Source organism: Symphalangus syndactylus, chromosome 14 (assembly GCF_028878055.3).
Source record: "Symphalangus syndactylus isolate Jambi chromosome 14, NHGRI_mSymSyn1-v2.1_pri, whole genome shotgun sequence".
NCBI lineage: Eukaryota > Metazoa > Chordata > Mammalia > Primates > Hylobatidae > Symphalangus > Symphalangus syndactylus.
This window is the reverse complement of record NC_072436.2, coordinates 66,486,681-66,502,087: the sequence shown is the minus strand read 5'-3', so window position 1 is coordinate 66,502,087 and position 15,407 is coordinate 66,486,681. Positions and strand designations below refer to the sequence as shown.

The following is a 15,407-nucleotide window of genomic DNA, read 5'->3' as shown; positions in this document are numbered from 1 at the left end:
AGTGGCGCGATCTCAACTCACTGCAACCTCCGCCTCCCGGGAGGCAACATAGTTAGACCTCCATCTCTACTCCAACCTGGGCGACAGTGAGACCCTGTCTCAAAAAAATAAAAATAAAAAATAACAATAATAATAATAAAGTGCCTGCTCGTGGATCATACACCTACAGAGTAATAATGTTGCAGTTTGGACTCACATTTGTCCTAATTTAAATGACCACCTTGCAAACTAAACGTAGTACCATGAACAAAATTCACTCATAATCCCACAGCCCAAGCGACAGGCTTAAGTGAGGAAGGCCCTGTGTAGTCTTCCCGGAAATCTCGGTCCACACACCAGGACTGCAGCCAAAGCGGGTCAGTTCTACAGGTCCCTGCCCCAGGTGCGCAGCTGCACCACGCGGCCTCCGGCCGGCCCAGGAGAAGCAGGCCCTGCCCGCTGCTGCGCCGCAGCCAATAGCGCGGGTGCGTTTGGTGGCGGCCCCTGCTTGGCTGCGCTCTCTGATTGGGCGCCTCCGGGGGCGAGCCTAAGCCTGGCGCGCGGGGTGCACCTAGCGGAGTGCGAGCCGTCCCGCGCCAAGTTCGGGGTTTGGGGTTGCAGCGGCCGGTCACGTGGCTGGCTCGCGGCGGTGCGCGGGGCGTTGGGTTAGCGGGTCTGGGACTCTAGTGGCACCGGCGGCGGCGTAGGACCAAGGCGTCGCTAGGCACGTGCGCGGGCCGTGTTCCGGTAGGTGGGCGGCTTCGGTTCCGAGGGCCGCGGCGTCCCAGAGCCCGGGGGGTGCTTCGGCGTCCTCGCTGTCCCCCGCCGTACCCCACCCTCTGCAGCCGGAACGACGGGAGGGGAGCGCTTGGGTCGCGCCTGGGCTGGGGATCGGGCGGCGGCCAGCCGCAGCGCCCCAGTTCCAGGCACATTCGGTATAATGGGGTGGCGGCCCGTGGCCTTTGGCAAGAATGTGAAGGCTTATTGCGGATGTGAGTAGTAGCTCTCTACTGAGCACTTTTCTCGTTGAGCATTTTCGATTTAAACACAATCCCTAGCCTCGCTCCTTCACAGCAAAGCTGCAAGTCAAGTGGTACTGTTTCCCCCATTTTACAGGTGAGGAAGGTGGTGGGGCCCGGAGAAAGGAGGCAACTTGGATGGCAGAGCCCGGAATAGAACCCGGGTTCTCAAAGCCTGCGCCCCTAAAGGCTACGCGCAGGGTCGCTCCACTTTTGGTCCGTGCCACCAGATCCCTGTGGGGAATGAGCACTTCCTGTTGCCCGCAATCTGCCACCCCCTGTTCTAGGAGACAAATGTTGCACTGTGAAGTTCTTGGCCCGGTGCCTCTGCTTCGAGATTTCGGGAGTTAAGTGACCCTTGGTCCAGCTGAGGTCAGCACAGATGCGGGCCTTCAATCGGGCAGTAACCCAGAGAATAGACTGGAAACACCAGTTTAGGTTCTTACAGAAATAACATTGTAGGCCGGGCGCGGTGGCTTATGAGTGTAATCCCAGCATTTTGGGAGGCCGAGGTGGGCGGATCACTTGAGGGTCAGTAGTTTGAGACCAGCCTGGCCAACATGGTGAAACCCCGTCTCTACTAAAAATGCAAAAAAACTAGCTGTCCATAGTGGCACACACCTGTAATCCCAGCTACACGGAAAGCTGAGGCAGGAGAATCGCTTTAACCCGGGAGATGGAGGTTGCAGTGAGCGGAGATCACGCCACTGCACTCTAGCCTGAGTGACAGAGTGAGACTCCATCTCAAAAAAAAAGAAAGAGAGAGACAGAAAGAAAGAAGAAAGAGAAAAGAAAGAAGAAAATTTATTCCTTGGGGGAGCTTGGAACGGAAGTGGGTAATTGTGTTTTTATTTAGTGCAATGTCCTGGGACAAAGCTTTGGAACTGAAGAGAAACCAGAGTTCAGATTCTGGCTCTTATATGGCTTTAGACAAGTTAGCTCCCTGGGCCTCAATTTCCTCCTCTGTGAAGAAGAGAACACAAAATCTGTGTGTGAGATAGAAGATGTGCAACAAGGTAGTTCCCTGAGCAGATCCTTGGCTGGATCCACTTGTGTGACAGAGGCCCAGGTAAGATTTGGAGGCATGGGGAGGTTGGTGACCTTGCAGGTGACTTCACTTACTAGGTCTTTTTCCCTGGTGTTGAGGATCATGCCACACATGAGCAACAGTGCCTCTACAGAAATATCCAGTGCTGTAGTGACTGATGTTGCAGTGAGCTGTGTTGGCTGGGGGGCTTACCAGGTATTACTGAATGTCAATGAAGATGTCCCCAAGATTCCCAAGTTTCTTTTTTTTTTTTTTTTTTTTTTTGGAGACGGAGTCTCACTCTGTTGCCCAGTCCGGAGAGCAGTGGCGTGATCTCGGCTCACTGCAAGCTCCGCCTCCCAGGTTCACGCCATTCTCCTGCCTCAGCCTCCCGAGTAGCTGAGACTACAGGCGCCCGCCACCACGCCCAGCTAATTTTTTTGTATTTTTGTAGAGACGGGGTTTCAGCATGTTAGCCAGGATGGTCTCGATCTCCTGACCTCGTGATCCACCCGCCTCGGCCTCCCAAAGTGCTGGGATTACAGGTGTGAGCCACCGCGCCTGGCCTCCTTTTTTCTTTTTTCTTTTTTTTTGAGACGGAGTCTTGCTCTTTCGCCCAGGCCAGACTGCAGTGGCACTATCTCGGCTCACTGCAAGCTCTGCCTCGTGGGTTCACGCCATTCTCCTGCCTCAGCCTCCCGAGTAGCTGGGACTACAGGCGCCCGCCACTGCGCCCAGCTAATTTTTTGTATTTTTAGTAGAGTCGGGGTTTCACCATGTTAGCCAGGATGGTCTCGATCTCCTGACCTCGTGATCCGCCTGCCTCGGCCTCCCAAAGTGCTGGGATTGCAGGCGTGAGCCACCGCGCCTGGCCTCCCTTTTTTCTTTTTTCTTTTTTTTTTTTGAAACAGAGTCTAGCTCTGTCACCCAGGCTGGAGTGCAGTGGCATGATCTCGGCTTACTGCAATCTCTACCTCACTGGTTCAAGCTATTCTCCTGTCTCAGCCCCCCGAGTAGCTGGGATTACAGGCATATGCCACCATGCCTGGCTAATTTTTGTTTTTGTTTTGTTTTGTTTTGATTTTTTTTGAGACAGAGTCTTGCTCTGTTGTCCAGGCTGGAGTGCAGTGGCACGATCTCAGCTCACTGCAACCTCCTGGGTTTGAGCAATTATCTTGCCTCAGCCTCCTGAGTAGCTGGGGTTACAGGTGTGTGCCACATACCCAGCTAATTTTTGTATTTTTAGTAGAGACGGAGTTTTACTGTGTTGGTCAGGCTGGTCTCGAACTCCTGACCTCAGGTGATCCACCCGCCTTGGCCTCCCAAAGTGCTGGGATTACAGGCATGAGCCACTGCGCCTGGCTAATTTTTGTATTTTTAGTAGAGATGGGGTTTCACTGTATTGGCCAGGCTGGTATCAAACTCCTGACCTCAAGTGATCCACCCACCTCGGCCTCCCAAAGTGCTGGGATTACAGGCGTCAGCCACTGCGCCCGACTGCTTTTTTTTCTTTTTAGAGAGATAGGGGTCTCACTATGTTGCCCAGGGTGGTCTTGACTCTTGTGGTCCTGTGACTCCCCAGACTTCAGGTGTGCAAGCCTGATTTCTGACCCTTGGCCAGTCACACTTTCTCCTTTGGCCTTTGAACTTGGGGTGCTCTGCACTTGTTTACTTTGCGTAGATTGCTCTCATCCCAGATCTCATGGTTGGCTCCTTTCCACAGCTCAGATTTCAGCTCAGGGACATTCCCTGGCCCAGTCTGAAGTAGCCCTGCACCCATTTATTGCATCTTTCCTTCTTTTCTTTTCTTTTTCTTTTTTTTGAGACAGGGTCTTGCTCTCTTGGCCAGGCTGGAGTGCTGTGGGAAAATCTCGGCTCACTGCAGCCTCAACCTCCGGGACTCAAGCGATCCTCCTGCCTCAGCCACCCAGAGTAGCTGAGAATACAGGTGTGCGCCACAAGGCTCGGGTAATTTTTTGTATTTTTTTTTTATAGACAGGGTTTTGCCATGTTGCCTAGGCTGGTCTTGAACTCCTGGGCTCAAGTGATATTCTCGCCTCAGCCTCTCAGAGTTCTGGGATTACAAGTGTGAGCGACCATGCCTGGCCTTGTGTATTTCTTTTTTTTTTTTTTTGTGATGGAGTCTTGCTCTGTCACCCAGGCTGAAGTGCAATGGGATGATCTCGGCTCACTGCAACCTCCACCTCCTGGGTTCAAGCGATTTTCCTACCTCAGCCTCCCACGTAGCTGGGATTACAGGGGCCCACCACTATGCCCATCTAATTTTAGTATTTTTAGTAGAGATGGGGTTTTGCCGTGTTGGCCAGGCTGGTCTCAAACTCCTGGCCTCAAGTTGATCTGCCCACCTCAGCCTTCCAAAGTGCTGGGATTACAGATGTGAGCCACCTTGCCCAGCTTAATTTCTAAATTTTTGTAGAGACGTGGTTTCACTGTGTTGCCTAGGCTGTGGTTGAACTCCGAGGCTCAAAGGATCCTCCCACCTTGACCCCACTAAGTGCTGGGATTACAGGCATGAGCCACCACGCCAGGCATTTTTTTTTTTTTTCCCTGAGACGGAGTCTTGCTTTGTCACCCAGAGTGCAGTGGTGTGATCTCAGCTCACTACAATCTCTGCCTCCCGGGTTCAAGCAATTCTCCTGCCTCAGCCTCCCGAGTAGCTGGGATTACAGGTGCCCACCACCACACCTGGCTAATTTTTGTATTTTTAGTAGAGACGGGCTTTCATCATGTTGGCCAGGCTGGTCTCAAACTTATGACCTCATGATCCGCCCACCTTGGCCTCCCAAACTGCTGGGATTACAGGCATGAGCCACTGGGCCCAGCCCAACCTGTAATTCTTTTTTTTTTTTTTTTTTTTTTTTGAGACGGAGTCTCGCTCTGTCACCCAGGCTGGAGTGCAGTGGTGCAGTCTCGGCTCACTGCAAGCTCCGCCTCCCGGGTTCATGCCATTCTCCTGCCTCAGCCTCTCCGAGTAGCTGGGACTACAGGCGCCCGCCACCACGCCCGGCTAATTTTTTTGTATTTTTAGTAGAGACGGGGTTTCACCGTGGTCTCGATCTCCTGACCTCGTCATCCGCCCGCCTCGGCCTCCCAAAGTGCTGGGATTACAAGCGTGAGCCACCGCGCCCGGCCGCAACCTGTAATTCTTTAGGAAGATTTATATTCAAACAAGTCCTTTTTTTATTAAAAAAAAAAAAAAAACTCACACACAGGGTCTTACTCTGTCGCCCGGGCTGGAGTGCACTGCCACAATCATGGCTCATTGCAACCTCTAGCTTCCAGGCTCAGGTGATCCTCCCACCTCAGCATCCTGAATAGCTGGGATTACAGATGCATGCCACCACGACCAGCTAATAATTTATATTTTTTGTAGAGATGGGGCTTCGCCATGTTGCCCAGGCCAGTCTTGAACTCCTGGGCTCAAGTGATCCTCCTGCCTCAGCCTCCCAAAGTGCTGGAATTACAGGCGTGAGCCACCACACCCAGCCCAAGTACATATTTTTAACTAACAGCTTCACAGGAACTCTGTGGATTACTTAGAGCATGTGCTTTGGGGTTTCGAGTCCTACCTCTGTGGCTAACTTTCTGTGCAGCCCTAGGCTAAGATATTTTACTTTTCTTTGAGACAGAGTCTCGCTCTGTCGCCAGGCTGGAGTGCAATGAGCCACCACGCCCAGCCACGATATTTCACTTTTCTAATGTTGTTTATTTTTCTTTCTTTAGTTCTTTTTTTTTTTTTTTAAGAGTCCTAGCCCAGGTCGGGCGTGGTGGCTCACACCTGTAATCCCAGCACTTTGGGAGGCTGAGACGGGCGGATCACGAGGTCAGGAGATCGAGACCATCCTGGCTAACCGGTGAAACCCCGTCTCTACTGAAAAAATACAAAAAAAATTAGCCGGGCGTGGTGGTGGGCACCTGTAGTGCTGGCTACTCGGGAGGCTGAGGCAGGAGAATGGTGTGAACCCGGGAGGCGGAGCTTGCAGTGAGCCGAGATCGTGCCACTGTACTCCAGCCTGGGTGACAAAGTGAGACTCCATCTCGGAAAAAAAAAAAAAAAAAAGCAGTCTTAACCCAGTAGCTAGGACTATAGGCCCATCCCACCATGCCCAGCTAATTTTTTTTTTTGTAGCGATGCCTAGGCTGGTCTTGAACTCATGGCCTCCCAAAGTGCTGGGATTACAGGTGTGAGTTGCCATGCCTGGCCCTGAGCCTCAATTTCATTACTTGAAGTATGAAATAAATTAACACATTAAAGTGTTGCTAGGATTAAAATGAGGCCCTTATATATTCAAAAATCATATAGAGATTTTTGAGGCCCTTCTTATGGCAAAACTCCCATTTACATTTTTCTGGAGCCTAGAGAAATGTGTCCAGACTGAGTGAATAGGTGCTATTTGCTGTACTTACATTATCATTTATAAAATGCTACTGGTGGTCATCCTGGAAAGATGATCCCAACTGCCTAAATCCTGTTCATCATTAACTTGTGTGTCCCAAAAAATCTTTTGAAAAGTTGCTAAATAGTGAATATTTACTATTTTATGAGAGCCTGCCAGTTTCTTGCCAGTGGAATTGTTTCAAGTCAATGATTCATCTGTTCAGTCATTTGGAAAATACTCTTTTTTTTTTTGTTTTTTTGAGGTGGAGTCTTGCTCTGTGGCCAGGCTGGAGTGCAGTGGTGTGATCTCGGCTCACTGCAAGCTCCGCCTCCCAGATTCAAGCGATTCTCCTGCCTCAGCCTCCCGAGTAGCTAGGACTACAGGCGCGTGCCACAACGTCCAGCTCATCTTTTGTATTTTTAGTAGAGACGGGGTTTCACCAGGTTGGCCAGGATGGTCTCGAAATCCAGACCTTGTGATCCGCCCTCCTCGGCCTCCCAAAGTGCTGGGATTACAGGCATGAGCCACCATGCCCGACCAGAAAATATTCTTCATGTATAGCAGTGTTGGGTACCGCAGGAGATTTTTTAAAAAGTAGCACTCAGTCCTTACCTTCAAGGAACTTAGTTTAGTTGTGGGAGATAAGCTATACCCATGAGAAGTTTGGCTGAGAGGAGGCAGAGTTTCGCTCCCTGCAGGTGGGGAGGAGGGTCAGTTCTCATTTCTGAGGAAGATGAGCTGACGTCTGCAGTTAGGAAAGGAACCAGAAGTTCCACACGGTGGTTTTGCAATAGAATATGCTCGTGTTTACCAAGCAATTCTGAGGGAAAGGCTAAAAAAATGTGTTAGTTTAGCAACTTGATAGAACTAACAGGTTGTGATGAGCTTTGATTCAATGTAATGCTAGGGCCAGGCATGGTGGCTCACGCCTGTAATCCCAGCACTTTGGGAGGCCGAGGCAGGTGGATCACTTGAGAGGAGTTCAAGACTAGCCTGACCAACGTGGTAAAACTCTATCTCTACGAAAAATACACAAATTAGCCAGGCGTAGTGGCGCACGCCTGTAGTCCCAGCTACTCAGGAGGCTGAGGCAGGAGAATCACTTGAACCTAGGAGGCGGAGGTTGCAGTGAGCCAAGATCATACCATTGCACTCCAGCCTGGGTGACAGAGTGAGACTCTTGTCTCAAAAAAATAAATAGTTGGGGCGCGGTAGCTGACGCCTGTAATCCCAGCACTTTGGGAAGCCGACGTGGGCGGATGACAAAGTCAGGAGATTGAGACCATCCTGGCTAACACAGTGAAACCTTGTCTCTACTAAAAATACAAAAAATTAGCTGGGCGTGGTGGCATGCCCCTGTAGTCAGAAGATTGAGGCAGGAGAATCTCTTGAACCTGGGAGGCGGAGGTTGCAGTGAGCCGAGATCATGCCACCGCACCCCAGCCTGGGCAACAGAGCAAGACTACATCTCTAAAATAAATAAAAAATAAAATAAAAAAATAAATTTAATTCTGGAAGCTACACATGTTTTTCCCATTTTTAGGCAGCTTCGAACCAGTGCAATGACGATGCCAGTCAACGGGGCCCACAAGGATGCTGACCTGTGGTCCTCACATGACAAGATGCTGGCACAGCCCCTCAAAGACAGTGATGTTGAGGTGAGATTTGTGGGGTCTTCACAGATGTTTTTTGTTGGAGGCCTTCATTTAAATATCTAGTTCTAATTACAAATTAATTAGGGACAGCCTTGAAATGAGTATTATCCTGCTGGATTTAGAGGTGGTGGCAGACAAAATGGCTACAAATCCTTTGAGGGTAAATTTAAAGATTGTTGGGTTTCTTCAAAGTGTGAAGCACTGTGCAGGGTGCTCTGGAGGAAAGCAGAGAAGGGGAGAGATCACTGACAGTTGACCCTTTCCTGACAGTTCACAGGGGATATAGATCTATCTAGACATCTGGAAGCACCTTTATTTTATTTTATTTTATTTTAGTTGTTTATTTTTTTGAGATGGAGTCTTGCTCTGTTGCCCAGGCTGGAGTGCAGTGGCGTGATCTCAGCTCACTGCAAGCTCCACCTCCCAGGTTCATGCCATTCTCCTGCCTCAGCCTCCTGAGTAGCTGGGACTACAGGTGCCTGCCACCACACCCGGCTAATTTTTTGTATTTTTTAGTAGAGATGAGGTTTCACCGTGTTACCTAGGATGGTCTCGATCTCCTGACCTCATGATCCGCCCACCTCGGCCTCCCAAAGTGCTGGGATTACAGGCGTGAGCCACCGCACCCGGCCTTTTTTTATTTTTTGAGATATAGTCTTGCTCTGTCACTCAGGCTGTAGTGCAGTGGTGCAATCTCGTCTCACTGCAAGCTCCATCTCCCGGGTTCACGCCATTCTCCTGCCTCAGCCTCCCGAGTAGCTGGAACTACAGGTGCCAGCCACCACACCCTGGCTAATTTTTTTGTATTTTTTTTTTTTTTTTTTTTTTTTTTTTTTTTTTAGTAGAGATGGGATTTCACCATGTTAGCCAGGATGGTCTCAATCTCCTGACCTCGTGATCGCCTGCCTCGGCCTCCCAAAGTGCTGGGATTACAGGCCTGAGCCACTGTGCCTGGCCTAATTTCTGTGTTTTTAGTAGAGATGGGATTTCACCATGTTGGCCAGGGTGGTCTGAAACTCCTGACGTCAGTTGATCCACCAGCCTCGGCATCCCAAAATGCTGGGATTACAGGCATGAGCCACCGCGCCCGGCCTTAATTGTTTTTACAAAAGCTTTATTGAGATATCACTCATTTGCCATATAATTTAGTGGTTTTTAGTATATTCATAGTCAATTTTAGAACATTTTTATCCCCCCAGAAAGAAAACTTGAACCCATTAGCAGTCAACCCAAACTCCCCAACCCTGGTCAATCACTCATCTACTTTCTGTCTCTATGAATTTGCTGAAATTTCTTTTCATTTTTGAGACAGGGTCTCACTCTGTCACTCAGGCTGGAATGCAGTGCTGTGATCTTGCCTCAGCTCACTGCAGCCTCTGCCTCCTGGGCTCAAGTGATCCTTCCACTTCGGCCTCCTGAGTCACTGGGACTACAAGTGCACGCCACCACACCTGGCTACTTTTTTGTGTTTTGGTAGAGACTGGGTTTCACCATGTTGCCCAGGCTGGTCTTGAACTCCTGGGCTCAATCAATCAACCTACCTTAGTCTCCTGAAGTGCTGGGATTACAGGTGTGAGCCACCGCGCCTGGCGTAAAACATCTTTTCTTTTTTTTTTTGAGACAGAGTCTTGCTCTGTCGCCCAGGCTGGAGTGCAGTGATGCGATCTCAGCTCACTGCAACCTCCACCTCCCAGGTTCATGCCATTCTCCTACCTCAGCCTCCCAAGCAGCTGGGAATACAGGCGCCTGCCACCATGCCCGGCTAATTTTTTTGTATTTTTAGTAGAGACGGGGTTTCACCGTGTTAGCCAGGATGGTCTCAATCTCCTGACCTTGTGACCCACCTGTCCCGGCCTCCCAAAGTGCTGGGATTAGAGACGTGAGCTACCGCACCCAGCCTAAAGCATCTTTTCTTTTAAGGAAGAGGAACGAGGAATAAGATTCAGGGAGGGAGAAACTTGTGAAATGTAGGGATAAAAATAACAGAGGATGGTGGTGTTAAAAATTAGGTGGGATACTTAAAGATAACTTTCTCTTCAATCATTTTGTTTTTCTTTTTTTGAGATGAAGTCTCACTCTTGTTTCCCGGGCTGGAGTGTGATGGCGCGATCTCAGCTCACTGCATCCTCTACCTCCCAGGTTCAAGCGATTCTCCTGCCTCGGCCCCCCCCGAGTAGCTGAGATTATAGGCACCTGCCATCACACCCGTCTAAGTTTTGTTTTTTTGTTTTTTGAGACAGTTTCATTCTTGTCACCCAGGCTGGAGTACAATGGCGCAATCTCGGCTCACCGCAACCTCCGCCTCCCGGGTTCAAGCGATTCTCCTGCCTCAGCCTCCTGAGTAGCTGGGATTACAGGCATGCGCCACCATGCCCGGCTAATTTTGTATTTTTCAGTAGAGATGGGGTTTCTCCATGTTGGTCAGGCTGGTCTCCAACTCCCGACCTCAGGTGATCCGCCCGCCTCGGCCTCCCAAAGTGCTGGGATTACAGGTGCGAGCCACTGTGCCCGGCCAAGTTTTGTATTTTTAGTAGAGATGGGGTTTCATCATGTTGGCCAGGCTGCTCTAGAACTCCTGACCTCGGGTGATCCACCAGCCTCGGCCTCCCAAAGTGCTGGGATTACAGTCATGAGCCACCACGCCTGGCCATCATTTTGTTTTTCTTAATTCATTGATTAGTGCTTTCTCAGATACTAAAACCTTTGAGGAGGATTCGTTCTATTCCTTAAGTGTTATGAGAGTCCTTGATGTTATTTGGGTTAAGGTCAGCTTCTGAAGGCACAATCGATATTAATGTGAAAGAGTGTCTTTTCCCTTTAGGAGGTTGTAATTTGGATCAGAGCAAAATTTTAAACTAAAATTTCCGAATATCAAGCATCTGTTTTCTTCTCTTAAGGTTTACAACATCATTAAGAAGGAGAGTAACCGGCAGAGGGTTGGATTGGAGCTGATTGCCTCGGAGAATTTCGCCAGCCGAGCAGTTTTGGAGGCGCTAGGCTCTTGCTTAAATAACAAATACTCTGAGGGGTACCCGGGCCAGAGGTATGTGAATCTCTTCAAAGGCCTGGTTCTGACACAGTCATAGGGAGTACTCAATCAGCCTAGGACCTAAACAATTTGGAAATTTCAGAAAACAACAAGCTTCCCAACTGTAGGATTTCTGTTCCACGCCTGCTCTCTGACATAACTCTTTTATTCCCAGCATGTGATAACACTGAAGAGCTCAGCACAGGTGAACTCAGGGGCACATTTCACAGTTCTTTGGGGGCTTTCTAGAAAAATAGGCCAGTTTGTAAGGAGTATTGAGCCACTGGATTGGTGTGTGGCCTCTATCTAGAAAAGGTCAGTGTCATCTGAGGGATGCTGCAGAAGGTGGCTCTTGCCATGTGAGTCATCGAGTCTGTATTGGAAATGGTGTGGAAGTGGAGGCTGAATCTGGAACACTGAAAATCGTTTCTGTATTATAAATGTTGGATTTACACATGCAGTGGCTTTCAGTTGACTCTTTCACTCTCAGAATTACAGTGTTATATTCGTTTTTGTTTTTTATAGTCATCATCAGGCAAAGAAAACAAATTACAGAATTAGACATGGCTTTTGCAAATGTGTGCATTTTTGTTCCAAGGAAACAGAAAGGTCACCCTTGGAGAAGGAATTGCCATTCTGTCCTGAGATGCCCCTGAAGCTCTATGTAGAAGACTGAGAATCAAGTTGAAGGCATTGTCTTTCTCCTATTGTGAATAACTAACTTTTGCATTGTGCCTTGAAGAATTCACCAGGTGTTTTCTTTCTTTCTCTCCTTTCTTTTTCTTTTTCCTTCCTTTCTTTCTTCTTTCAGGCTAAGGCATTTTGTTAACACCAGGTGTTTTCTTTTTTTTTTTTTTTTTTCCTTTTTTGAGACATGGTCTGTCTCTCGCCCAGGCTGAAGTGCAGTGGTATGATCAAGGTTCACTGCAGCCTTGGCCTTCTGGACCCAAGCCATCCTCCCACCTCAGCCTCCTGAGTCCCTGGGACTACAGACAGACCCCACCACACCCAGCTAATTTTTTGTAGAGACAGTTTCACCATGTTGCCCAGGCTGATCTCCATCTCCTGAGCTCAAGCAATCCACCCGCCTTAGCCTCCCAGAGTGCTTAGGATTAGAGCTGTGAGCCACTGCACCCGGTCCACACCAGGTGTTTTCGTTTGTTTGTTTTTTGAGATGGAGTCTCGCTGTCGCCCAGGCTGGAGTGCAGTGGCGCGATCTCGGCTCACTGCTGGCTCCGCCCCCCGGGGTTCATGCCATTCTCCGGCCTCAGCCTCCCACGTAGCTAGGACTGCAGGTGCCCGCCACCTCGCCTGGCTAATTTTTTGTATTTTTAGTAGAAATGGGGTTTCACCGTGTTAGCCAGGATGGTCTTGATCTCCTGACCTCGTGATCCGCCCGCCTTGGCCTCCCAAAGTGCTAGGATTACAGGCATGAGCCACCGCGCCCGGCTGACACCAGGTGTTTTCAAAACTAATATTTCATTCGATTCTCACAGCAATGTATTGAGCAAGGGGTGATGTTGTCTGCATTTTTTTTTTTTTTTTTTTTTTTTTGAGACGGAGTCTTGCTCTGTCACCCAGGCTGGAGTGCAGTGGCGCGATCTCAGCTCACTGCAAGCTCCGCCTCCCGGGTTCACGCCATTCTCCTGCCTCAGCCTCTCCAAGTAGCTGGGACTACAGGCACCCGCCACCACACCCGGCTAATTTTTTGTATTTTTAGTAGAGACGGGGTTTCACCGTGGTCTCGATCTCCTGACCTTGTGATCCGCCTGCCTCGGCCTCCCAAAGTGCTGGGATTACAAGCGTGAGCCACCGCGCCCGGCCGTTTTCTACATTTTTAAGAAGGGGACTGAGTGTGTTGGCTCACCCCTGTAATCCCAGTGCTTTAAGAGGCCAGGGCAGAGGATCATTTGAGGCTAGGAATTTGAGACCAGCCTGGGCAATATAGTGAGACACTGTCTCCAAAACAAAATTTGAAAATTAGCCGGGCATGGTGGCATGCGCCTGTAGTCTCAGCTACTCAAGAGACTGGTGTGGAGTACTGCTTGAGCCCAGGAGATCAAAGGCTGCAGTGAGCTATGATTTTGCCAGTGCACTCCAGCTGAGGTGACAGAATGAGACCCTGTTTCTAAATTAAAAAAAAACAAACAAAAACACAACTTAAATAGAAGTGTAATTACACGGTTTATTCATGTTAAAGGGCTTTTTTTTTTTTTTTTTTCCCAGAGTATCGCTCTGTCATGAGGCTGGAGTGCAGTGGCACAATCTTGGCTCACTGCAACCTCCGCCTCCCAGGTTCAAGCGATTCTCCTGCCTCAGCCTCCTAAGTAGCTGGGACTAGAGGCGTGCGCCACCACACCCGACTAATTTTTTTTTTTTTTTTTGTATTTTTAGTAGAGACGGGGTTTCACCATGTTGGCCAGGCTGGTCTCGATCTCCTGACCTCGTGATCCGCCTGCCTCAGTCTCCCAAAGTGTTGGGATTACAGGCGTGAGCCACTGTGCCTAGCTAATTAAAGGGCTCTTTTAAAAGGTAATTATTGGTCGGGTGCGGTGGCTTATGCCTGTAATCCCAGCACTTTGGGAGGCCGAGTTGGGTGGATCACAAAGTCAGGAGATGGAGACCATCCTGGCTAACACAGTGAAACCCCGTCTCTACTAAAAAAAATACAAAAATATTAGCCAGGCATGGTGGCTGGTGCCTGTAGTCCCAGCTACTCGGGAGGCTGAGGCAGGAGAGTAGTGTGAACCTGGGAGGCGGAGTTTGCAGTGAGCCAAGATCACGCCACTGCACTCCAGCCTGGGTGACAGAGTGAGACTCCGTCTCAAAAAAAATAATAAAAATAAAAGGTAATTATTACATGTTTTCATTATCATATTTTGTTAATATAATTTAATATTAATCTGTCTTTGGAACATTATTTATAATCAAAGGCAATATTTGAAAACATAGGCAAGGCGTGGTGGTTCACACCTGTAATCCCAGCACTTTGGGAGGCTGAGGCAGGTGGATGACCTGAGGTCAGGAGTTCGAGACCAGCCTGGCCAACATGTTGAAACCCCGTCTCTACTAAAAATACAAAAATTAGCTGGGTGTGGAGGTGCATGCCTGTAATCCCAGCTATTCTGGAGGCTGAGGTAGGAGAATCGCTTGAACTTGGGAGGTGGAGGTTGCAGTGAGCCGAGATCGCACCACTGCACTCCAGCCTGGGAGACAGAGCAAGACTCCATCTCAGAAAAAAGAAGAGAAAACGATGTTGACCTAACATTAACGACTTTGCTTGATACAAACCTAAAAACAAAGTTCTGGGTTTAAAAAAAAGTTATGTATGTATGAATAAATGAATCACAAGGTCTCGTTGTCTCGCCCAGGCTGGAGTGCAGTGGTGCAATCGTGACTCATTGCAGCCTCAAACTCCTGGGCTCAAGGAGTCCTCCTGCCTCAGCCTCTCTGTAGCTAGGACTACAGGTGTGTGCCACTACACCAGGCTAATTTTTAATAGACACGAGGTCTTGCTATGTTGCCCAGGCTGGTTTCAAACTCCTGGCCTCAAGCAGTCTTCCCACCTTAGCCTTCCATATTACTAGGATTACAGGTGTGAACCACCACATCTGGCCTATTTATTTTTTATTTATTTTTATTTTTTTGAGATGGAGTTTTGCTCTTGTTGCCCAGGGTGGAGTGCAATGGTGCAATCTCAGCTCACTGCAACTTCCGCCTCCTGGGTTCAAGCAATTCTCCTGCCTCAGCCTCCTCAATAGCTGGGAATACAGGCGTGCACCACCATGCCTGCTAATTCTGTATTTTTAGTAGAGATGGGGTTTCTCCATGTTGGTCAGGCTGGTCTCGAACTCCTGACCTCAGGTGATCCGCCCACCTCAGCCTCCCAAAGTGCTGAGATTACAAATGTGAGCCACCACGCCGGGCCCGGCCTATTTTTTTTTTTTTTTTTTAAAGATAGGGTCTCACTCTATTGCTCCAGCTGAAGTGCAGTGGTACAATCAAAGCTCACGGCAATCTCCAACTCCTGGGTTCAAGTGATCCTCCCACCTTAGCCTTCCAAGTAGCTAGGACTATAGGTGCAAGCCACTATACTTAGCTCATTTTTAAAATTTTTTGTAGAGCTGAGATCTCACTATGTTGCCTAGCTGGTATTGAACTCCTGGCCTCAAGCAGTTCTCCCACCTCAGCCTTTCAAATCTCAGATTACAGACATGAGCCATTGCATGTAGTTACTTTAAATTTTTTTTTTTTTTTTTGAGACGGAGTCTTGCTGGGATGCCCAGGCTGGAGTACAGT

General features: G+C 49.1%; 1 protein-coding gene across 6 annotated transcripts in view; it reads left to right on the top strand.

The window, feature by feature from the left end:
* Window positions 1-308: 308 nt before the first annotated feature.
* SHMT1 (serine hydroxymethyltransferase 1) overlaps window positions 309-15,407 on the top strand; it is a 35,586-nt gene continuing 20,487 nt past the window's right edge. The window contains exons 1-4 of one of the 6 annotated variants that reach the window (XM_063617834.1): window positions 516-726; window positions 3,855-3,973; window positions 7,969-8,083; window positions 10,978-11,123. In XM_063617834.1, coding sequence (XP_063473904.1) covers window positions 7,988-8,083; window positions 10,978-11,123 — 242 coding nt within the window. In that variant the 5' untranslated portion in view covers window positions 516-726; window positions 3,855-3,973; window positions 7,969-7,987. The other 5 variants (XM_063617835.1, XM_055242036.2, XM_055242037.2 and 2 more) reach the window with 5 other exon arrangements.